The sequence below is a fragment of the Pinus tabuliformis genome, chromosome 2_1, assembly GCF_031772625.1.
Source record: "Pinus tabuliformis cultivar Carrire ecotype Pingquan chromosome 2_1, CPIR1, whole genome shotgun sequence".
NCBI classification, from domain to species: Eukaryota; Viridiplantae; Streptophyta; class Pinopsida; order Pinales; family Pinaceae; genus Pinus; species Pinus tabuliformis.
In genome coordinates, this window is record NC_142299.1 from 368900571 (window position 1) to 368925602 (window position 25032).

Genomic DNA, 25032 nt, shown 5'->3' on the forward strand with positions numbered 1-25032 from the left:
TCAAGTGGTGAAAAGACCTTAGAGATTCTACAAACACATCGCAAATGATTAGTGAGCCATATTTTTTTCCAACATAATAATATTGTGCTTTAATCCACCGTAATATATGTCGTTTGCATGATGATTTATCCTTTTGTCATGGCTTCAAGGTAGTGTGATCTTGTTAATGGGTGTGAGGTTTGATATTTTTTGAAAACTTTGATACAAAATAAGGAGAAAAGTTATACCTGGGTTCACACTTTCAGGGCTTATTGTTCATGGTTGTTGTTGCTATAACATTAGTGAAGAGCGACTAGGTATGTGTATGATTAATTTATCTCTCTGTATATTTTTCATTCAATTTTTCTTGTGGTTTATTCATGATTTCATATACAAAATTACTTTGTGCTGTAAGTGACTACAGTGGTAGTGTCTGGGATGGTCGAGTGGAGAAGATACTTTAAGCAATGCTAATGTAGCATAGAGGATGGGTCAGTCGTAATCTTCCAATAAAACAGTATTTTTATTATTTGTTTGCACTACTATTTCTCCTTCGAGCATGGTTGTTGGGTTGTATTACTCAATTAGTTGATTGACATATACATCACATGGTATCTTTTAATTTGCATTTTATTTGCTCCACATGACAGACACCCCCACAATGCATGACCTATAGTAGAGGTGGGTACTGTTGAGCGAGCAAGCATACCGATCCTTCAACCAATCAACCATCTTGCTAACATACAACACGATCGCCTTGCGGACCCTATGGTATGAAAGCATTGTTTGTATTATTCCTCGTAGAAGTACATATGCTTTAGAAAATTTATATTTTTGTGATAATTTATATTTTTTTGTGATATAGCATGGAATATAACTGCACGCGAAGTTGCAAGCCAAGTTCATGCCTCCAAACTCTCTAGTTTAACTTTCATTAGAAATTTAATATTTTATTGTGTATTGATTGCAGAATACTTGTCCAGTGAGCATGAACACATGAAATACAAAATGACCTCTCTTTTTATATAACAAACTCAAAGAGAGGTGTGTTTCTTATTATGGTTAATAATTGCATTCAAATCTCTAGCTTAATCTATATAACAATTCTAAGATCTTATTTTGTATCTTCTGTAGATGACTTGTTCTGATCAGGATGAGGAAGTGGAATACAAAAGAGTGTTCATTGTTATAAAACAGACTCTAGGGAAGGTTTGTTTCCTTTTATGAATAATTATTGGTTTTGAAATATGCTTACCATTACTGACTGTGTGTGTTTTAACCTTATTCAGTGACTTCTTTTTCTTCTAGCGGAGGAGGGCACATTACAGGAGAGGTGATGTGCAAAGGGGATATTTGCATTTTTTTTTTGTTCTTATTTGCATGTTTTGTTTTGTTGAGTTTGAGCATGGCCATGCTTTGTGTTGTAATTGTTTTTCTTCGTTTCATCTTTTTTTTTCTCGTTTTTTGTACTTCTATCTTGGTTTCGTTTATTGGCTTTGTTGTACTCGTTTTCCCTTTTTTTTTGGTTCATGTTCTTTGTAATTTGCTCTTGGTTTCATTTGTTGGGTGTGGAAAAGGAAACGAAGCAAACAAACAAGAAAAGTCGAGGTTATTGTTCGTAAATGAGGGTGAGTCAACATACCTATATGCAATGCGCTTCAATTAAAAGTATATTTTGGTAATTTGTGGCTCCATTTGTTTGCTATTCAATTTATTATATGCTTTATCTATGCTCTCAGAATCAACTATATTGATCTTCTTTATCTAGTGAAGAGCTACAATTGTACAATCTACAAAGGTGAAGTGGTGAAGATGGCTTAGACATTCTACAAATTGTAAGTGATTTATTCTATTCGCTTTTATAATGTTACCCAAGGGAGGGCAGGTATGTGTATGTTTAATACATCGCTTTGTGTATTTGGTATTAAATCTCGTGGTTTATTCATGATCTCTTATATAATATTACTTTGTGTAGTGAGTGACTACAATTGTAATGTCTTAGAGAGTCGAGGGGAGAAGACATGTCCTTCTAGTGTGGTTCTCGGGTAGTACCACTTAGTTAGTGGTTTGACATATACATCAAATGGTATGTATAAATTTATGTGATTTCTTGCTCCACATCACACGCACACCACCACACAATGTGCCTAAGAGATGAGGATGTTGATTTTCCATGGCACTAGAGTATCTAGGTTAGGGTCTTTGAATCCATTATTCCTTCTTGTATTGCTCCATTGAAGATCTTAGGGCATGGAAGGCTTCCCATTATGACTGTTAAAAATCTTTCTCCAACAATCAACTTAGTGATGATTCATAAACCTACTTGGTTGGTCTTATTTATCTAAGAAAAAAACCCTTAGGCTTCTTAAAGTCTGCCCTTCTTACAAGTTTCAAAGTTCTTCTTGTCAAACTGATCTAGGGTTGTAAGCAAACCTTCTGCTCCCCTCCAAACAATCCTTTAGATGCCAATTAAACTCTGTCCAAATTAGGAAAACCATCTACTAGCAAACAACATCAATAAGAGAGGACATACATACCTTGTTCTACAACCTCTTGCTGCTCGCCTTTACCTTGACTATTTTGCAATTTTTGATCTTTGGTTAGGGCATATGTCAGCCCTAAATTCTGATCCAAAACTTGTGTTTTCCCTCACTTCAGACATCTTCTAACTGCGGTGTCCCTTGCTGTGATTTCGGCCTAGGTTTGGCGTCCTAATACGCCTCTTTGCCCTCCCCAAAAGATATGTTCTCCACCTTCAATCAACCCAGAGAACTAGCAGCCTGAAACACAGAGAAAACCCTCAAATATGAACGAAATCTGCCCAAAATTCACCTCTTAGCGCTCGGTTTGTTGCCTATCAATCGTGGCCCTCAAAATAGTTTCAAGAAGACACAAAAATGCTCTTTATCCACTTTGTTTGATCTTCGTCTGATCTGTGGCTAGTTGAGAGGTATATTCTTTGATATGTCGCTCATTGGATGTGTGAAATTAGGTCTCTCCTCTCACATACTTATATTTTTCGCTTAGGGTGACTTCTAGCCCTTAAATAAGGCTCTGTTTAACTAAGGCCGACTTGATCTTTAAGACAATTCACCCACTCAAAACATATAAAAATTCATCTCTACAATGACAAGGGCTCTCTTAGTGGTTGAAGCGACCCCTTGCTCCTCTAAGTGTGCTATATCATGTCCAAGTGCAAAGTCATTAAATCTCCTCGTGGATTCACACCCACAACTTTGGGTGTAAAGCCCACGGCTTGGGTACTCTTGCCCACAAAACCCATGTGGGTTCAAATCCTTAACAACCCTATACCTTAGAGTCTGGAGTACCCTCCAAGCTACAAATCTGAACACTGCTTAGCGAGGGAGGTACTTCCAACACTAGGAATTTACTCGTCACCATCTACAAAACCTTAAGATCTGAAACTCCCATCGGGTCGCTCCCTCTTAAGCTAGACTCCTCCTGAGTCTACATGGTCTCCACTGACTCATACTGTTATTGATCTCGTGTCCTACAATGTCAGTCCGAGCTACGGTCAAACACGGGCCACCATCACTACAACTCAGTCCTGCAAGCACTCATACTCCCGGGTCAAACACAACACATGCACATCCCTCCAATATCGGATATGCAACATCACAATCCAATGAAGAAACTAGCCTGTCACCATCTTGTCCATCACACGAAACAATCTTGTCCATGCCAATCTCATATATGCTAAAGCAATCCTCGAGTTGTCACAACGATCCATGGCAAGTCAAAGGAAGTCCATTTTCAACAACCTCTTATACAACAAACTATTGTTCACCAGGTTCACTACCAATTCACGAGAACTCCCAGCCAATCCCACTGCCAAGCTAGTCAAGACCACACCTCCATGTCTTCAACTGAATCCTCTGCCCCATGATCTAGACAGTCTCAGCTCTCTCTAAGTTGCTTCGTTGTGCACACTCTGATTCACTAAATCCTGCTCCTTTAGGGCACTAAACATGACTCACCAAGTGCCCTTTAGCTGATCATTAGTCCATCACTGAATCAACACATAGTATCTTATTGTGAGTTGTTCACAACTTCGTTTGTGGACAATTCCTAAATTGCCCACTGCTGCTCCTCATCTCTTTGGGACTTCTTTCCACTATTGCCTTCCTGCGCTGCTCCAACTAAGACAATCTTAGGGCATGGAGGGTTGCCCACTCTGACTGTTGAAAGTCCTTCTCCAACAATCAACTTAGGGATGATTCATAAGCCTACTTGGTTGCCCTTATTTCTCCAAGAACCAAACCCCTAGGCTTCTCAAAGTCTTCCCATCTTATAATAGTCAAATTCCTTGTCAAAGTGATCTAGGGTTGCAAGGACACCTTCTGCTACCCTTCAAATGCCCTTCAAACTCTATCCAAACAAGGACAACCATCCACTAGCAACAACATCAATACAAGAGGACAAACATACCTTGTTCTGCAACCTCCTGCTGCTCCCCTTGACCTCGACTTTTGTGCATTTTCTGAGTTGTGGTTAGGGCACATGTTAGCCCTAAATTCTTCTCCAAACCTTGTGTTTTCCCTCACTTCAGGCATCTTCTAACTATGTTATCCCCTGTTGTGCTTGCGCCTACGTTAGGCCTCTTAGGCCTCTTATTAGGCCTCTCGGCCTTCCCTAATATATATGTCATTCACCTGCAATCAACCCAGAGAACTTGCGGCCTGAAATACAAAGAAAAACATCCTCAAACGTCCACAAAATCTTCCCATGATTCACCACTTAGCCCTTGTCTTGTTGCCTATCAATGTTGTCCCAAAAATAGTCTCAAATAGACACAAAAATGCTCCTTCTCTACTTCCCTTGAGCTTCTTGTGATCTATAACTAGTTCAGAGGTATATTCTTTGATGTGTTGCTCCTTGGATGTGTGGAATGATGTCTCTCCTCTCACAAATTTATATCTTTCTCTTAGGCTTACATCTAGCCTTTCATGAAGGGTCTCTTTAACAAAGTCAGACTTGATCTTTAAGACATTTCACCCACTCAAAACATATAAAAATTCATTTCTCCATAATGACAAGGTCTCTCTTGGTGGTTAAAGCAACCCCTTTCTCCTTTAAGGGTGCTCTATCATGTCCAAGTGCCAACTCATCAAATCTCTTCATGGACTCACAACCACAATTTTGGGTGCAAAACTCACAACTTGGGTACTCTTGCCCACAAAGTCCATGTGTGTCCAAATCCTCCACAACCTTGTACCTTAGGGTTTGGAGTACCTCCCAAGCTACAAATCTCAACAAAGGATGGTAAGGTTGAGCAAGCAAGCATACATACCCTTCAAGAAATCGACCATTGTGCTAATAGACAACACTATTGCCCTGTGGCCACTAGGATTTTACGTGTTCAATATGTTTAAATATGATTAAATCCCTCTACAGAAAGAATTATCTCTTATGACAACATTAATTGCATTATTCCTACTAGAATTACTTCTAATTTAGAAAATTTATATATTTCACAATATAGCATGGAATATAAATGGATTGTACTTAGGTTGGATGACAAATTCCTGCCTTCAATTCTCTAGTTTAATTTTTATTAGAATGCTAATAGTTTATTGTCTATCCATTTCAGATGGGTGATTCCAGAGAGCACGAATATGTGAAATACAATATGGATTATCCCCCTTTCTATAACAAAACTCAAAGGCATGTATATTTCATATTATGATTGATTATTACATTCATCTCCCTAATATAATTTTTATAATGATTGTAATATTTTTTGTAGATGGCTTGTTTTGGTGAGCAGAAGTAAATGGAATACAAAATAGTGTCTATCGTTATATAACAAGTTCTTTAGGAGGTATGTTTCCTATTGTAAATAATTATCGGCTTTGAAATATGCTTATCATTACTATATATGTTTGTATTTAAACCTTATTCACCCCAGTTTTTTTCTTTCTAGTAGAGGAGAGGATGACACTCCTTCTTTAGGAGGTATGTGTCCTATTCTAAATAATTATCGGTATTGAAATATGCTTTTCATTACTATCTATGTTTGTATTTTAACCTTATTATCCCCACTTTTTTTCTTTTCAGCAGAGGAGAAGGATACTGCAATAGAAATAATGTGGAAGGGGGGAGTTTCCATGTTTTTGTTTGTTGTTGTCTACATATTTTGTTTTTGTCATGTTTGAGAGTGACCATGCCTTGTGTTGTACTCGTTTTCTCATTTCTTATAGTTTGGTCTTGGTTTTGTTTGTAGGGAGCGAAAATGAAAGAAATGAGATGGAGGTTATCGTTCATAAATGAAGGTGAATCACCTTAACTATATGCAATGCATTTCACTCACAATTATCTTTTCCTCATTCGTGACTCTATTTGCTTGCTTTTCAATTTATTATATGTTTTATATGTGATCTCAAATCAATTTATATTGATTTTCTTTGTGTAGTGAACGACTACAGTTCTATAGTGACTAGTCTATGAAGGTCAAGTGGCGAAAAGACCTTAGAGATTCTACAAACGCATCACAAACGATTGGTGAGCCATATTTTTTTCCAACATAATAATATTGTGCTTTAATCCACCGTAATATGTCATTTGCACGATGATTTATCCTTTCGTCATGGTAGTATGATCTTGTTAATGGGTGTGCGGTTTGAGATTTTTCGAAAACTTTTATACAAAATAAAGAGAAAAGTTATACCTGTTTGTCATGGCTTCAAGGTAGTATGATCTTGTTAATGGGTGTGAGGTTTGATATTTTTTGAAACCTTTGATACAAAATGAAGAGAAAAGTTATACCTGGGTTCACCTTTTCAAGGCTTATTGTTCATGGTTGTTGTTGCTATAACATTAGTGAAGAGCGAGTAGGTATGTGTATAATGAATTTATCTCTCTGTATATTTTTTATTCAATTTCTTTTGTGGTTTATTCATGATTTCATATACGAAATTATTTTGTGCAGTAAGTGAGTACAATCGTAGTGTCTGGGATGGTTGAGTGGAGAATATAGTCTAAGCAATGCTAATGCAGCATAGAGGATGGGTGAGTCGTAGTTTTCCAATAAAATAGTATTTTTATTATTTCTTTGCACTACTATTTCTCCTTCGAGCATGGTTCTTGGGTTGTATTACTCAATTAGTTGATTGACATATACATCACATGGTATTTTTAAATTTGCATTTTATTTGCTCCACATGACACAAACACCCCCACAGTGCATGCCCTATAGTAGAGGAGGGTAATGTTGAGCGAGCAAGCATACCAACCCTTCAACCAATCAACCATCGTGCTAACATACAACACTATCATACAACACTATCGCCTTGTGGACCCTATGGTATAAAAGCATTGTTTGTATTATTCCTAGTAGATGTACATCTACTCTAGAAAATTAATATTTTTTGTGATAATTTATATTTTTTATGGTATAAAAGCATTGTTTGTATTATTCCTAGTACATGTACATCTACTTTAGAAAATTAATATTTTTTGTGATAATTTATATATTTTTGTGATATAGCATGGAATATAACAGGACTAGAAGTTGCAAGCCAAGTTCATGCCTCCAAACTCTCTAGTTTAACTTTTATTAGAAATTTAATATTTTATTGTGTATTTATTGCAGAATACTTGTCCAGTGAGTGTGAACACATGAAATACAAAATGGTCTCTCTTTTTATATAACAAACTCAAAGAGAGGTGTGTTTCTTATTATGATTAATAATTGCATTCAAATCTCTAGCTTAATTTATATAACAATTCTAAGATCTTATTTTGTATCTTTTCTAGATGACTTGTTCTGATTAGCACGAGAAAGTGGAATACAAAAGAGAGTGTTCATTGTTATAAAACAAACTCTAGGGAAGGTTTGTTTCCTATTATGAATAATTATTGGTTTTGAAATATGCTTACCATTACTAACTGTGTGTGTTTTAACCTTATTCAGTGACTTCTTTTCCTTCTAGCGGAGGAGGGCACGTTACAGGGGAGGTGATGTGCAGAGGGGATGTTTGCATTTTTGTGTTCTTATTTGCATGTTTTGTTTTGTTGAGTTTGAGCATGGCCATGCTTTGTGTTGTAATTGTTTTTCTTTGTTTCATCTTTTTTTTTTCTTGTTTTTTGTACTTCTATCTTGGTCTCGTTTATTGGGTTTGTTGTACTCGTTTTCCTTTTTTTTGGTTCATGTTCTTTGTAATTCTGTCTCGGTTTCATTTGTTGTATGTGAAAAGGAAACGAAGGAAGCAAACAAGAAAAGTCGAGGTTATTGTTCATAAATGAGGGTGAGTCAACATACCTATGTGCAATGCGCTTCAATTTAAAGTATATTTTGCTAATTTGTGGCTCCATTTGCTTGCTATTCAATTTATTATATGTGTTATCTATGCTCTCAAAATTAACTATATTGATCTTCTTTATGTAGTGAAGAGCTACAATTGTACAATCTACAAAGGTGAAGTGGTGAAGATGCCTTAGACATTCTACAAATGTGGTAGAGGATGGGCGGGACATTCTACAAATTGTAAGTGATTTATTCTATTCGCTTCTATAATATTATCCAAGGGAAGGCAGGTATGTGTATGTTTAATACATCGCTCTGTGTATTTGGTATTAAATCTCGTGGTTTATTCATGATCTCATATATAATATTACTTTGTGTAGTGAGTGACTACATTTGTAGTGTCTTGGAGGGTCGAAGGGAGGAGAGAGGCAATGTAGATGCAGCGCAAGGGATGGGTGAGTGATGTTGTTTTCCAACAAAATATTGTTTTTATTGTTTGTTTACTTGAAGTTTTCTCCTTCTAGCGTGGTTCTCGGGTAGTACCACTTAGTTAGTGGTTTGACATATACATCAAATGGTATGCTTGAATTTATGTGATTTCTTACTCCACATCACACGCACACCCCCACACAATGTGCCCTAGTGATGAGAATGTTGATTTTCGATGGCACTAGAGTATCTAGGTTAGGGTGTTTGAATCTATGACAGGGCCAACTCAAATGCCACAACAAACTACTTTGCACACTGGAATAAATACAACAATAAATCAACATCTACAAAAATAGGCAACGTTTTACCATTTTTCAACAACCCAACTTCGTTATATTAACAAATTGTAGTGAAACTATCTAGGCCTCCTCTACCAAGGATCATGCCCCTCATACAATCACTGATATAGGAAATACAAACTAGGGCTTGATTTCAGTCCTTCATTAACCAATCTACCGTGGAGAAAACAACAGTTCACCTACTCGCTGATGTAGCGTTCCACAACTTCATCTGCCTCTATCAATGAATCTTGCTCCTTTAAGTCATTGAACATGACGCACCAACTGCCGTCTAGCTCATCATTAGTCCATCAAATGAATCAACACATAGGTTCTTGTGAGTTTTTTACAACTCCGTGACTGCTCGCTGCTTCTATTCAGCTCTTTGGGACCTCTTCTCATTATTGCCTTCTTGTATTGCTCCAATGAAGATCTTAGGGCATGGAGGGCTACCCATTATGACTGTCAAAAATATTTCTCCAACAATCAACTTAGTGATGATTCATAAGCCTACTTTGTTGCCTTTATTTCTCCAAGAACCAAACCCCTAGGCTTCTCAAAGTCTGCCCTTCTTATTGCTGTCAAAATTCTTCTTGTCAAAAAGATCTAGTGTTGTAAGGAACCTTCTGCTCCCTTCCAAGCAATCATTTAGATGCCATTCAAACTTTGTCCAAAGTAGGAAAACCATCTACTAGCAAACAACATCAATAAGAATTGACAGACATACTTTGTTCTACAACCTCCTCTTGCTCGCCTTGACCTCGACTTTTTTGTAATTTCTGAGCTTTGTTTAGGGCACATGTCAGACCTAAATTCTGATCCAAAACTTGTGTTTTCCATCACTTCAAAAGTCTTCTAATTGTGGTGTCCCTTGCTGTGATTTCGGCCTAGGTTAGGCGTTTTAATAGGACTCTCTGCCCTCCCCAAAAGATATGTTCTCGACCTTCAGTCAACCCAGAGAACTAGAGGCCTGAAACACAGAGAAAACCCTCAAATATGAGTGAAATCTGCCCAAAATTAACCTCTTAGCCCTCGGTTTGTTGCATATCAATCTTGGCCCTCAAAACAGTTTCAAGAAGACACAAAAATGCTCCTTATCCACATTGTTTGAGCTCCGTCTGATCTGCGGCTACCTCAGAGGTATATTCTTTGATATGTCGCTCATTGGATGTGTGAAATGAGGTCTCTCCTCTCACATACTTATATTTTTCGCTTAGGGTGACTTCTAGCCCTTAAAGAAGGGTCTCTTTAACTAAGGCCAACTTGATCTTTAAGACAATTCACCCACTCATAATATATAAAAATTCATTTCTCTACAATGACAAGGGCTCTTTTGGTTGTTGAAGCGACCCCTTTCTCCTCTAAGTGTGCTCTATCATGTCCAAGTGCAAAGCCATTAAATATCCTCATGGATTCACACCCACAACTTTGGGTGCAAAGCCCACCGCTTAGGTACTATTGCCCACAAAGCCCATGTGGGTCCAAATCCTCAACAACCCTGTACCCTAGAGTCTAGAGTACCCTCCAAGCTACAAATCTCAACACTCCTCCTTAGCGAGGGAGGTACTTCCAACACTAGGAAGTTACTCGTCACCATCTACAAAACCTGAAGATCTGAAACTTCCATAGGGTCACTTCCTCTTAAGCTAGACTCCCTTTGAGTCAACATGGTCTCCATTGGCTCATACTACTATTGATCTTATGTCCTACAAGGTCTGTTCGAGCGACGGTCAAACACGGGCCACCATCACTACAACTCAATCCTGCAAGCACTCATACTCCCAGGTCAAACACAACACGTGCACATCCCTCCAATATCGGATATGCAACATCACAATCTGATGAAGAAACTAGCCTGCCACCATCCTGTCTATCACACGAAGCAATCTTGTCCATGCCAATCTCATATATGCTAAAGCAATCCTCGAGTTGTCCCAACGATCCATGGCAAGTCAAAGGAAGTCCATGATCAACAACTTGCCATACAACAAACTGTTGTTCACCAGGTTCACTACCAATCCACGAGAACTCCAAGCCAATCTCATTGCCAAGCAAGTCAAGAGCGCACCTCCATGTCTTCAACTAAATCCTCTGCCCCATGATCTAGACAATCTCAGCTCTCACTAAGTTGCTTCGTCGTGCGAACTCTAATTCACTAAATCTTGCTCCTTTAGGGCACTAAATACAACTCACCAAGTGCCCTTTAGTTGATCATTAGTCCATCATTGAATCAACACATAGTGTCTTATTGTGAGTTGTTCACAACTTCGTTTGTGGACAATTCCTAAACTGCCCACTGCTGCTCCTCATCTCTTTGGGACTTCTTTCCACTATTTCCTTCCTGTGTTGCTCCAACGAAGACAATCTTAGGGCATGGAGGGTTGCCCACTCTGACTGTTAAAAGTCCTTCTCCAACAATCAGCATAGGGATGATTCATAAGCGTACTTGGTTGCCCTTATTTCTCCAAGAACTAAACCACTAGGCTTCTCAAAGTCTGCCCTTCTTATAACAATCGAATTCCCTGTCAAACTGATCTAGGGTTACAAGGACACCTTCTACCCTTCAAATTGTCCTTCAGATGCCCTTCAAACTCTGACCAAACAAGGACAACCATCCACTAGCAACAACATTAATACAGCAGGATAAACATACCTTGTTCTGCAACCCACTGCTGCTCTCCTTCACCTCGGCTTTTGTGCATTTTGTATTTTCTGAGTTGTGGTTAGGGCACACGTCAACCCTAAATTCTTCTCGAAACCTTATGTTTTTCGTCACTTCAAGCCTCTTCTAACTATGTTATCCCCTGCTGTGATTTCCGCCTACGTTAGGCCTCTTACTAGGCCTCTCAACCTTCCCTAATATATATGTCATTCACCTGCAATCAACCCAGAGGACTTGCAGCCTGAAATACAGAGGAAAACCTCCTCAAATGTCCACAAAATCTTCCCATAATTCCCCTCTTAGCCCTCAGCCAATTGCGTATCAATATTGACCCAAAAACAGTCTCAAGAACACACAAAATACTCGTTCTCGAATCTCTACTTCCCTTGAGCTCCTTGTGATTTGCAACTAATTCAGAGGTATATTCTTTGATGTGTTGCTCCTTGGATGGGTGGAATGATGTCTCTCCCCTCACATATTTATATCTTTCTCTTAGGTTGACATCTAGCCTTTCATGAAGGATCTCTTTAACAAAGTCAGAATTGATATTTAAGACATTTCACCCACTTAAAACATATAAAAATTCATTTCTCCACAATGACAAGGACTCTCTTGGTGGTTGAAGCAACCCCTTTCTCCGTTAAGGGTGCTATATCATGTCCAAGTGCCAAGTCATCAAATCTCTTCATGGACTCACAACCACAATTTTGGGTGCAAAACCCACAGCTTGGGTACTCTTGCCCACAAAGTCCATGTGTGTCCAAATCCTCCACAACCTTGTAAGGGTTTGGAGTACCTCCCAAACTACAAATATCAACAAAGGATGGTAAGGTTGAGCATGCAAGCATACATACCCTTCAACAAATCAACCATTGTGCTAATAGACAACACTATTGCATACATACCCTTCAACAAATCAACTATTGTGCTACTAGACAACACTATTGCCCTGTGGCCCCTAGGATTTTAGGTGTTCAATATGTTATAAATATGCTTAAATCCCTCTAAAAAATAATTATTTCTCTTATGACAACATTAATTGCGTTATTCCTAGTAGAATTACTTCTAATTTAGAAAATTTATATATTTCGCGATATAGCATGGAATATAAATGGACTGCACTTAAGTTGGATGACAAATTCCTGCCTTCAATTCTCTAGTTTAACTTTTATTAGAATGCTAATAGTTTATTGTGTATCCATTCGGGTGATTCCAGTGAGCACGGATATGTGAAATACAATATGGATTATCCCCCTTTATATAACAAAACAAAATAGTGTCTATCGTTATATAACAAGTTCTTTAGGAGGTATGTTTCCTATTATAAATAATTATCGGTTTTGAAATATGCTTATCATTACTATCTATGTTTGTATTTTAACCTTATTCACCGCACTATTTTTCTTTTCAGTAGAGGAGAGGATACTCCTCCTTTAGGAGGTATGTTTCCTATTATAAATAATTATCGGTTTTGAAATATGCTTATCATTACTATCTATATTTGTATTTTAACCTTATTCACCCCACTTTTTGTCTTTCCAACAGAGGAGAGGACACTACAATAGAAATAATGTGCAAGGGGGGAGTTTCCAAGTTTTTGTTTGTTGTTGTCTACATATTTTGTTTTTGTAGAGTTTGAGTGCAACCATGCTTTGTGTTGTACTCGTTTTCTCATTTCTTGTAGTTTGGTCTTGGTTTTGTTTGTAGGGAGAGAAAATGAAAGAAATGAGATGGAGGTTATTGTTCATAAATGAAGGTGAATCACCTTAACTATACGCAATGCACTTCACTCACAATTATCTTTTCCTCATTTGTGACTATTTGCTTGCTTTTCAATTTATTATATGTGTTATATGTGGTCTCAAATCAATTTATATTGATTTTCTTTGTGTTGTGAACGACCACAGTTCTATAGTCTATGAAGGTCAAAGTGGCGAAAAGACCTTAGAGATTCTACAAACGCATCACAAACGATTCGTGAACCATATTTTTTTCCAACATAATAATATTGTGCTTTAATCCGCCGTAATATATGTTGTTTGCATGATGATTTATCGTTTTGTCATGGTCTCAAGGTAGTATCATAGTCTTAAAATTTGGCCGTTTCGAAACCGAAACGGCCGAGTTGATCCGTTTCGTTGCCCTCAGAAGTGACTCGGTAGAAGAAACGGTTCGTTTGGCCGAGTCATGGCTGACTCGGCCAACTCGGCCGTTTCCATACTGACTCGGCCGACTCACAAACAGCGGCCCTTAACCCCAGTAAAACAACGATTTAACAATTTTTTAATGATTTTTTAAGGTGTTTGCTGATTGGTTTGGACTCCAATATGTTTTATGAATTAGTTAAATGTTATTTGGGGTCCATTTCCCCCTCCCAAACCCTATTTAACACACTCAAATGCTCTGTACTATTGATATGCTATTCAAAATTCATGGTAATGTTAAATTCTTAAAGTAAAAGTGACATTCTCCTTAATCTTCATTTTCATCCTTTTACTTAAATTTTTAACATTACCATTAAATGACTCAGGATGTTTGAGAGTGGTTTCAGCCTCATTGGATTTCATATGGAGAAAGTATAATTTTTAATTTCATTCAAAATCCAGTAGCCTTATCAGTTTTTCAGGATTTCAGGATTGGAGGATTGCAATGTTTCCATTGAATTTTGTCATGTATTAGGGTATGGAACTCGTATTTAATCAAGAGCACCAATCCCTCTATGTACCTTGATGTTAGTGACATTGGTTGTCGAACTCCTCTGGGATTCGCTCCCAAACCAAGAGCTTCTGAAAATGTCACTCCCGCTCCCGTTTTCGCTCTCGCTCCCCACTTTCGCTCCTACTCCCAAGTAACACTGAGCTAGATGATGTTGGCAACTCTAGCAGTAGCCACTAGCCAGTAGTACTGGTCACAAACTTTTGTTGTAGAGGTCATTTATAGCCTCCTTGGTTATGTGTTTTTGTTTTGATCTCTATATCATCATCGTGTATGTATTGGACAATGCACTGGGTGCCATTTTGATATAATGGATATATTCATGAGCCTACTTTGATCATATGTTGTCTTCTATCTATATTCTAATGTTGTGTGTTTGGAAACATGAATGAAAATCTTTAAAATTATGTGTTTTTATAAAAAATAAATATTTAATGTATTTTTTACAACGACCGAATCATTGAAATCGAGCCGGCCGAGTCGATTCCGAGTCGGAGTCGGAGTCGGAGTCGGAGTCGGAGTCGGAGTTTTAAAACTATGGGTAGTATGATCTTGTTAATGGGTTTGAGGTTTGATATTTTTTTGAAAACTTTGATACAAAATAAAGAGAAAAGTTATACATGGGTTCACATTTTCAGGGCTTATTTTTCATGGTCGTTGTCACTATAACATTAGTGAAGAGCGAGTAGATATGTGTATGATTAATTTATCTCTCCGTATATTTTTTAATCAATTTCTTTTGTGGTTTATTTATGATTTCATATACAAAATTACTTTGTGCATAAGTGACTACAGTGGTATTGTCTGGGATAGTCGAGTGGAGAAGATACTTTAAGCAATGCTAATGCATCATAGAGGATGGGTCAGTCGTAATTTTCCAATAAAATAGTATTTTTATTATTTGTTTGCACTACTATTTCCCCTTCGAGCATGGTTCTTCGGTTGTATTACTCAATTAGTTGATTGACATATACATCACATGGTATCTTTAAATTTGCATTTTGTTTGCTCCACATGACACAGACACCCCCACAGTGCATGCCCTATAATAGATGTGGATAATGTTGAGCAAACAAGCATACTGACCCTTCAACCAATCAACCATCGCGCTAACATACAACACTATCACCTTGTGGACCCTATTGTATGAAAGCATTGTTTCTATTATTCCTAATAGAAGTACATCCACTTTAGAAAATTTATCTTTTTGTGATAATTTATATTTTTTTGTGATATAGCATGGAATATAACCGGACTCGAAGTTGCAAGCCAAGTTCATGCCTCCAAACTCTCTAGTTTAACTTTTATTAGAAATTTAATATTTTATTATGTATTTATTGCAGAATAAATGGCCTCTCTTTTTATATAACATACTCAAAGAGAGGTGTGTTTCTTATTATGATTAATAATTGCATTCAAATCTTTAGCTTAATTTATATAACAATTCTAAGATCTTATTTTGTATCTTCTGTAGATGACTTGTTCTAATCAGCACGAGGAAATGGAATACAAAAGAGAGTGTTCATTGTTATAAAACAAACTCTAGGGAAGGTTTGTTTCCTATTATGAATAATTATTGGTTTTGAAATATGCTTACCATTACTGACTGTGTGTTTTAACCTTATTCAATGACTTATTTTCCTTCTAGCGGAGGAGGGCACATTACAGGAGAGGAGAGGTTATGTGCAGAGGGGATGTTTGCATTTTTTTTTTTTGTTCTGATTTGCATGTTTTCTTTTGTTGAGTTTGAGCATGGCCATGCTTTGTGTTATAATTGTCTTTCTTTGTTTCATCCTTCTTTTTTCTTGTTTTTTGTGCTTCTTTCTTGGTTTCGTTTATTGGGTTTGTTGTACTCGTTTTCCTTTTTGTTTGTTCATGTTCTTTGTAATTTGGTCTCGGTTTCATTTGTTGAGTGCGGAAAAGGGAAGGAAGCAAACAAGAAAAGTTGAGGTTATTGTTCGTAAATGAGGGTGAGTCAACATACCTATATGCAATGCACTTCAATTAAAAAAATATTTTGCTAATTTGTGGCTCCATTTGTTTGCTATTCAATTTATTATATGCTTTATCTATGCTCTCAAAATCAACAATATTGATCTTCTGTATGTAGTGAAGAGCTACATTGTACAATCTATGAAGGTGAAGTGGTGAAGATGCCTTGGATATTCTACAAATGTGGTAGAGGATGGGCGAGACATTCTACAAATTGTAAGTGATTTATTCTATTCGCTTCTATAATATTACCCAAGGGAGGGCAGGTATGTGTATGTTTAATAAATCACTTCGTGTATTTGGTCTTAAATCTCGTGGTTTATTCATGATCTCATATATAATATTACTTTGTGTAGTGAGTGACTACAATTGTAGTGCCTTCGAGGGTCGAGGGGAGAAGAGAGGCAATGTAGATGCAGCCCAAAGGATGGGTGAGTGATGTTGTTTTCCAACAAATTAATGTTATTATTGTTTGTTTACTTTAAGTTTTCTCCTTCTAGCATGGTTCTCAGGTAGTACCACTTAGTTAGTTATTGGTATGTTTAAATTTATGTGATTTCTTGCTCCACATCACATGCACACCCCCACACAATGTGCCCTCGAGATGAGGATGTTGATTTTCCGTGGTACTAGAGTATCTATGTTAGGGTCTTTGAATCTATGACACGACCAACTCAAATGCCACAACAAACTACTTTGCACAGTGGAATAAATACAACAATAGATCAACATGTACATAAATAGGCAACTTTTTACCATTTTTCAACAACCCAACTTCGTTATATTAACAAATTGTAGTACAACTGTCTAGGCCTCCTGTACCAAGGATCATGGCCCTCATACAATCATTGATACAGGAAATACAAACTAGGGTTTGATGTCAGCCCTTCATTAACCAATATACCGTGAACAAAACAACACTTCACCTACTTGCTAATGTAGCGTTCCATAACTTCATCTACCTCTATCAATGAATCTTTCTCCTTTTAGTCATTGAACATGGCTCACCAATTGCCCTCTAGTTGATCATTAGTCCATCAAACGAATCAACACATAGGTTCTTCTTATGAGTTGTTTACAACTCTGTTTGTAAACAACTCCTAGACTGCCCACTACTTCTCTTCAACTCTTTGGGACATCTTCCCATTATTGCCTTCTTGTATTGCTCCAATGAAGATCTTAGGGCATGGAGGGCTACCCATTATGACTATCAAAAATCTTTCTCCAACAATGAACTTAGTGATGATTCATAAGCCTTAGGCTTCTTAAAGTCTGCCCTTCTTACAATTGTCAAAGTTCTTCTTGTCAAACAGATCTAGGGTTGTAAGGACACCTTCTTCTCCCCTCCAAACAAACCTTTAGATGCCATTCAAAGTCTTTCCAAATTATGAAAACCATCTACTAGCAAACAACATCAATAAGATACAAGTAATAAACGGGCCACCATCACTACAACTCGGTCCTACAGGCACTCAAACCACCTGTGCGAACCAAATAAAATTAATAAAATAGACCAATCTAGGGTGACAACTGGTATCACTGAAGATAGGAAAATGCTAGCTAGGGTGAGAAGAAATCCCATTGAAGTGACAATAAGAATGTTTTAATACTGCAAATATAAACCTTAACTTGTGGCAAGAACCCTTAGGTTGGCAAGATGCACATCTTTGATACCAGAAGATCCCAAATGGCCAAATAATCAACAAATCTGGAATGTTTTAGCGTTATAAATGAAATATTGACAAGCCAAACATAGAACATAAGAACCTAAAAGAAATGCAGCGTTTATTTATATTATTAACAGAAGAAGATAGTACATGCCCATACAAAATATTGGAGCCCCTGCAATGGCATGCATGGCTGCGCAACAAAAGAGAAAACAAAAGACTGAAGCACAATCGTGGACCCTGAATGGATCCACTAAACAAATCACATCCATAGCGTTTTTCGTGGACCCTGAATGGATCCACTAAACAAATCACATCCATAGCGTTTTTCGTGGATCCTGAATGGATCCACTAAACAAATCACATCCATAGCGTTTTCGTCCTTGGGATCACACTGGAGTTGGTTGTGCCAAGTTCTCAAGAAAACACAATAATATAGATAAACTCGGGTTGATCCCATTGACAGGCTCCTATCCCCTTTTATCGGCTTGATGGACTCTCTAGAAACTTTATTTTATCATTTTCCCTCAAAAACTGAGGGAAAATACCATGGGTTGATACCATGGGCAAATACCATTATGAATACCATGGGAAGATTTTGTCGACTTTGACCTTATAAAAAAAAGGAATATTACAAAATAAGTTCTACCACTGTGAATACTATGGGCAGATTTTGTCGACTTTGACCTTATTAAAAAAAAGGAATATTACAAAATAAGTTATGGGCAACTAGAATATTGCAATTGATGTTGAGGGTAGTTCGGTAAGAAGTTATTTTTGAAGATAAGGATGGTTTGATGTTGAGGGTAGTTCGGTAAGAAGTTATTTTTGAAGATGAGGATGGTTAATTTTTAGAGTTTGAGAGAATGATTTTGACCGAAAAAGTTTCAACCCATTATTTTAAGTTGTCTTGATCACATCTCATCTCAGTGTATAATCTTTGTGCTTATTTCCAAAAAGCTGCAGGGCCTTCATTTTAGTAAAGATGGTTCCTTGTATGGGCAGATTTTGTCGACTTTGACCTTATTAAAAAAATGAATATTACAAAATAAGTTCTTTGCCGCTGGATAACACCAATATCCTAACAAGAATTCAACCCATTATTTTAAGTTGTCTTGATCACATCTCATCTCAGTGTATAATCTTTGTGCTTATTTCCAAAAAGTTGCAGGCTAGTCCTCGCCTTCATTTTAGTAAAGATGGTTCCTTGTATGGGCAGATTTTGTCGACTTTGACCTTATTAAAAAAATGAATATTACAAAATAAGTTCTTTGCCGCTGGATAACACCAATATCCTAACAAGAATTGATGTTGAGGGTAACAATTGATGTTGAGAGTAGTTCGGTAAGAAGTTATTTTTGAAGATGAGGATGGTTTATTTTTAGAGTTTCAGAGAATGACTTTGACTGAAAAAGTTTCAACGCATTATTTTAAGTTGTCTTGATCACATCTCATCTCAGTGTATAATCTTTGTGCTTATTTCCAAAAAGTTGCAGGCTAGTCGTTGCCTTCATTTCAGTAAAGATGGTTCCTTGTTGGCAGTCACAACTAATGACAATGGCATAAATATCTTAGCCAATGCAGAGGGATTTCACTTAATTTGCATGCAGGAGAGTGATCCTTTGAGGGAATGAGGGTGCCACCAGAGACAATGACAACAAAGGTAAATTGCTTCTTCCATACACATTTCCTATGTACATGCACTGCTAATTAATGGTGAAGTTTAAATTGTAACTAGATCTCTTTTACTATGTCATGCTTCCAACAGTCAATGCTCCTGGAGAGTGATCCTTTGAGGGAACGACGGTGCCACCAGAGACAATGACAACAAAGGTAAATTGCTTCTTCCATACACATTTACTATGTATATGCACTGCTAATTAATGGTAAAGTTTAAATTGTAACTAGATCTTTTTTACTATATGCCATGCTTCCAGCAGTCAATGCTCCTGGCTCCCTGCCCAGCGCTATTTTCGGGGAGACTTCCACCTACAGTGTCAATGACCAATTTTGTAAGAGCTTCATATTTGTCCAGCCATATCCATTTTCTAAACTTTTATCATTTTCTAAACTTTCACTCGAGTCCATATATTGTTGTTTTCAAGTTTCCATATACCATAGGATTTTGTTCTTTTCCCCTTTCAAATGTTCTATTAACCATTATTTTGGCATATCTTGAATAGGATGATATGATCAATGGATTCTAACAATTATCTACACTCGAGACGTGTGCAGAGTAGTATAGATAGCAGTCCCACCCCATATGTTAAACCAAGGCTTCTAGATGAAGTTACAGACAAGCAAGAACTGGAAATTGACTGAATCAATGATTCGGGTCAGTGTAGGTCCTCTAGGTTGCCTGACACAAGGTATGCAATCATCCTTCTATTACAAAAAACACTAAATTCTGTCGATATTGGTCGATCCAAACAAGTAACCTGCTATTTCTTGCAGGTAGTAAGAATGATATACACCAATTCCAGTGTTGCTGTTTTAGCACTGGCATCCAATGCTCTCCATAACCTATGAAAATGGCCGCGGAGTGACTAGAATCCATCTGGAAAGGTGGGGTTCTTTAATAGTTGTTATTTGCTTCCTTTTTATTTTAGCTTGTTTTATATATTTATTTGTTAGTTATAATTTTTGACATATGATTTGCAGCTGCTTTTTTATGTAGTAATGATTCCACCACGGATGTGGCAGCAAGCTAGTGGGTCGTTATGAATAATGACATTGTTGACACAAATCCAGAAGAAGCGGCTGCTTGTATAGCTTTGTCTAAGAATGATTCACATATGATGTCTGCTTTTGGTGACAAGGTCTCCTTGTTCAATATGATGACATTTAAGGTAACAGAGCCTTTTACCTAAAGACCAGTTTCATTTCAATGTTTCCGATCATATATATAATTTCTTGGTACATTAATCTTCTTAGGGATTTTTTCTCTAATGTCTTCACCTTCAACTTTCAAATTATGTGGGTAATGGTGTTCAGTTCAGGATCACTCTAGAAGGTCCTGTGTAATGTTTCTCACTATAGGCTAAGAATTCAAAGGATCCCAATTTATCTAAATCACTGGTCTCATGGCATGCTAATTAGGGGTTTATTCTCTAATCCCACCTTCAACTTTCAAATTATGGGGTAATGGTGTTCAGTTCAGGATCACTCTAGAAGGCTCTTGTGTAACGTTCCTCGCTATAGGCTAAGAATTCAAAGGCTCTCAATTTATCTGAATCGTCGGTTTCACGGCATGCTAATTAGTGATTCATTGCAGGTCATGGCAACTTTCATGCGACCTCCTCCCGGAGCCACTTTTCTGGCTTTCCACCCTCAAGACAATAACATCATTGCAAGGCATGGAGGATTCATCAATTCAAATACACAATACACAATGTTTGAGTTGATGAGGTGTTGCCTGTGAATATCTTTGAATTTAAAATTCTTATCATTTTTCTTCATTGTGCCCTTTTACCAAAAATGGCATTTAAGCGGCATGCTCTGAACTTGCTGCAATCTTTAAAGCTAAAAAAAGCTGAAGGAAAAGAAAATCACAGACCTGGCCTTTTCACATATTTTGAATGTGTTAGTGTTTTCTGAAACTGATGCCCAGGTATATAGTTTTTTTATTATTATTTTAAAAGAAACTATATGTCCATGATGTTCACTTTAAAAAATCCATAATTTACCGAGTAAAAAAGTTCATGTACTCACAACCACGTCTTTTGGCAGTTACGTCTATTATGGGGCATAGATGGGTGGGACTAGCAGAAGTCAAAAGTTGTACCAGTACAGCCAGGAAGATCATCACCACCAGTCGAGGATACAACAATACAGTTTCATAATAATTAAATTCACTTGTTCGTTGTGCATGAGAGTCTACTATATATGATGCTTTCAATTTGGAGCACTTGCACGCATTCTTCAATTCAAACATAGATACTTTCTGTATCTGATTGGATGACCTTGTTACATGGTTGCATTGCAGTGGTCTCCTCATGATTCCCTATCTACTCCTATTTCAAGCGCCACGCACCATATACTCATGTGACAACGTCCTAGTTTAGGCGAGCTTCTGTGATGGTGCAGTTGGAGTGTTTGATGCAGAAAGCTTGATGCCTCATTGTCGCATTGCACCTTCTGCATATTTACCATCGGGAATGAACCGGTAAATGGGCTCTTTCATTGTGTCATGGTTGATACATATATTTTTAAGCGCATACTATGATTTGATTTATTGTTCAGAGGCATATTACGAGTTAATTTATTGTTTGGGTTATTTATGCAGCAGTAATCCCTATCCCCTAGTCGTCGCTTTACATCCATCCGAATCGAATCAATTTGTTCTTGGAATGACAGATGGAGGAGTTCATGTTATTGAGCCTTCAGAGTAAGAAGGGAAATGGGGTGTTGGACCTCCCCCAGATAATGGAACTGTCGGGTTATTTATGCAGCAGTAATCCCTATCCCCTAGTCGTCGCTTTACATCCATCCGAATCGAATCAATTTGTTCTTGGAATGACAGATGGAGGAGTTCATGTTATTGAGCCTTCAGAGTAAGAAGGGAAATGGGGTGTTGGACCTCCCCCAGATAATGGAACTGTCGGATCAAATCCAACACCAAGTAACCAGGGTTCGGAACCACCGTCAAGGTAGTTCAATGGGAACATAAGAACAAGTGTCTACCGACTCTTTATTTACAAGAATACCATGAATAATGGTAGCGTATTTTGACTGAAATGCTTCACTTGTGTTCCAGTTTTCGAGGCATTCCTACCAAGATTGTAATTTTCATCAGATATTGTTTAGTACTATACATGGAGATTAAGCAACTGTAAATGCTACTTGAGTATTTAGGGGCAATCCTGGTCATTATATCTTTCTAGGTCGTGTAAAAATTGATGGTCTGTTTTTGGAGTGTAATTCATGAATATTCTTGCCGAGGGTTTCTCAGTTTCTATTTTTGAAACCTAACCTTTCTTTGTACCACGAGTATTTTCATATGTTCATGTGCATTCAAACAAATCTGGTTTATGCCGAAACTTTATCAGACTCGGGAATATTATATTTAGTAACTCGGTCAGCATTTTTGGGTTAAATACTATTGGAGCTCAGATTCAAGTAATTCAATTGAGAAAAAATGCATGAGTTTCTGCAATATCATTGTTTAAACAGTGATACAGATACAGATATGACGAATATTGTTTAAGCAGTGATACAGATACAGATATGACGAATATTGTTTAAAGGCTGATACAGATATCTACGGAAGCAAGAATCTTTCAGTTGATGGCTATTGTTTAAACATTGATACATATATCTACCCTTTCTTTGTACCACGAGTATTTTCATATGTTCATATGCATTCAGACAAATCTGGTCTATGCCGAAACTTTGCCAGACTCGGGAATATTATATTTATTAAATCTCGTTTATGCCGAAACTTTGTCAGACTTGGGAATACTATTGGAGCTCAGATTCAAGTAATTCAATTGAGGAAAAATGCACGAGTTTCTGCAATATTATTGTTTAAACACTGACATAGATATCTATGGAAAGCTTGATGACTATTGTTTAAACATTGATACATATATTTATGGAAAGCTTGATGAATATTGTTGAAACATTGATACAGATATCAACTGAAAGCAAGAATCTTTCAGTTGATGGCTATTGTTTAAACATTGATATATATATCTACTATTAATATTTTTCCATTGCCGCAGCCTTTGTGTTTTGTTTTGATGGACTTCTGTAAAAAATTTACACTAATATTTTTCCATTGCCGCAGCCTTTGTGTTTTGTTTTGACGGACTTCTGTAAAAAAAAAATCATATTGATACAAATATCTATTGAAAAATAGAAAATCATATTGATACAGATATCTATTGAAAGCATTGATACATATATTTACTAATATTTTTTTTCTATTGTCGCAGCCTTTGTTTTTTGTTTTGACGGACTTCTGTAAAAAAACATTGATACATTGATACAGATAAAGCAAGATTTTTTTTCATTTTTGCTTTTATGGACTTACGTAAAAAAAACATATGAATTTTTTTTTTTTTTTTTTTCATTTTTGCTTTTATGGACTTATATAAAAAACATATGAATTTTTTTTTCATTTTTGTTTTTATGGACTTCTGTTTGACACAGATATTTCAATAATTTTTTTCATTTTTCTTTTTCATTTTTGTTTACTATCAATAAAAACTTATTGATACAGATATCTACCAAAAGCAAGAATCTTTCAGTTGATGGAATACTGTTCATATTTTTAATTTTTTAATTGTTTGGAAATTGTAAAGGCTTTGTTTATACCATCGGTAGTTGCAGCGCTCGTAACTATCTATGAATGCAAGAATCTTTGAGAGCTCTCGTATTTTTTTTTCATTTTTGTTTTTATGGACTTCTGTTATTGACACAGATATTTCAATAATTTTTTTCATTTTTGGTTTTTCTTTTTCATTTTTGTTTACTATCAATAAAAACTTATTGATACAGATATCTACCAAAAGCAAAAATCTTTCAGTTGATGGAATACTGTTCATATTTTTAATTTTTAATTGTTTGAAAATTGTAAAGGCTTTGTTTATACCCTCGGTAGTTGCAGCTCTCGTAACTATCTATGAATGCAAGAATCTTTGAGAGCTCTCGTAACTATATATGAATGCAAGAATCTTTCAGTTGATGGAATACTGCTCATATTTTTTAATTTTTAATTGCTCTAGTCCTTTGGAAATACTATAAACAAATTCATTTGTGTTTTTATGGACTTCTGTTAAAAAACATATTGACACAGATATTTCAATAATTTTTTTCATTTTTCGTTTTTCTTTTTCATTTGTTTTTACTATCAATAAAAACTCATTGATACATATATAATTTTTTTCATTTTTCGTTTTTCTTTTTCATTTGTTTTTACTATCAATAAAAACTCATTGATACATATATCTACCAAAAGCAAGAATCTTTCAGATATTTCAA

General features: G+C 36.6%; 1 protein-coding gene and 1 long non-coding RNA gene across 3 annotated transcripts; both read left to right on the plus strand.

Annotated features, from left to right (window-relative positions):
• The first annotated feature begins 211 nt into the window (after positions 1-211).
• Positions 212-20417, plus strand: LOC149200403 (uncharacterized). The gene is made up of 21 exons (XR_016253364.1): positions 212-470; positions 630-750; positions 950-1023; positions 1114-1607; positions 1748-1814; positions 1955-2065; positions 5591-5821; positions 5924-5955; positions 6058-6272; positions 6413-6501; positions 7592-7665; positions 7756-8246; positions 8387-8485; positions 8626-8700; positions 15864-16359; positions 16500-16597; positions 16738-16812; positions 19591-19711; positions 19817-19881; positions 19989-20060; positions 20284-20417. It is a non-coding gene; the product is annotated as an uncharacterized LOC149200403 (long non-coding RNA).
• A 58-nt stretch (positions 20418-20475) lies between these two features.
• On the plus strand, positions 20476-22601 carry LOC149200404 (topless-related protein 1-like). 2 transcript variants are annotated; one of them, XM_089399569.1, is made up of 5 exons: positions 20476-20613; positions 20726-20897; positions 21323-21658; positions 21778-22213; positions 22334-22601. In XM_089399569.1, exons 2-3 carry the CDS (start codon positions 20769-20771, stop codon positions 21467-21469), a joined length of 276 nt encoding a protein of 91 aa, XP_089255695.1. In that variant the 5' UTR covers positions 20476-20613; positions 20726-20768; the 3' UTR covers positions 21470-21658; positions 21778-22213; positions 22334-22601. The 2 variants fall into 2 exon arrangements, with proteins under 2 accessions (XP_089255695.1, XP_089255694.1); XM_089399568.1 differs by having other exon boundaries at positions 20501-20613; positions 20710-20897.
• The last annotated feature ends 2431 nt before the right edge of the window (positions 22602-25032 follow it).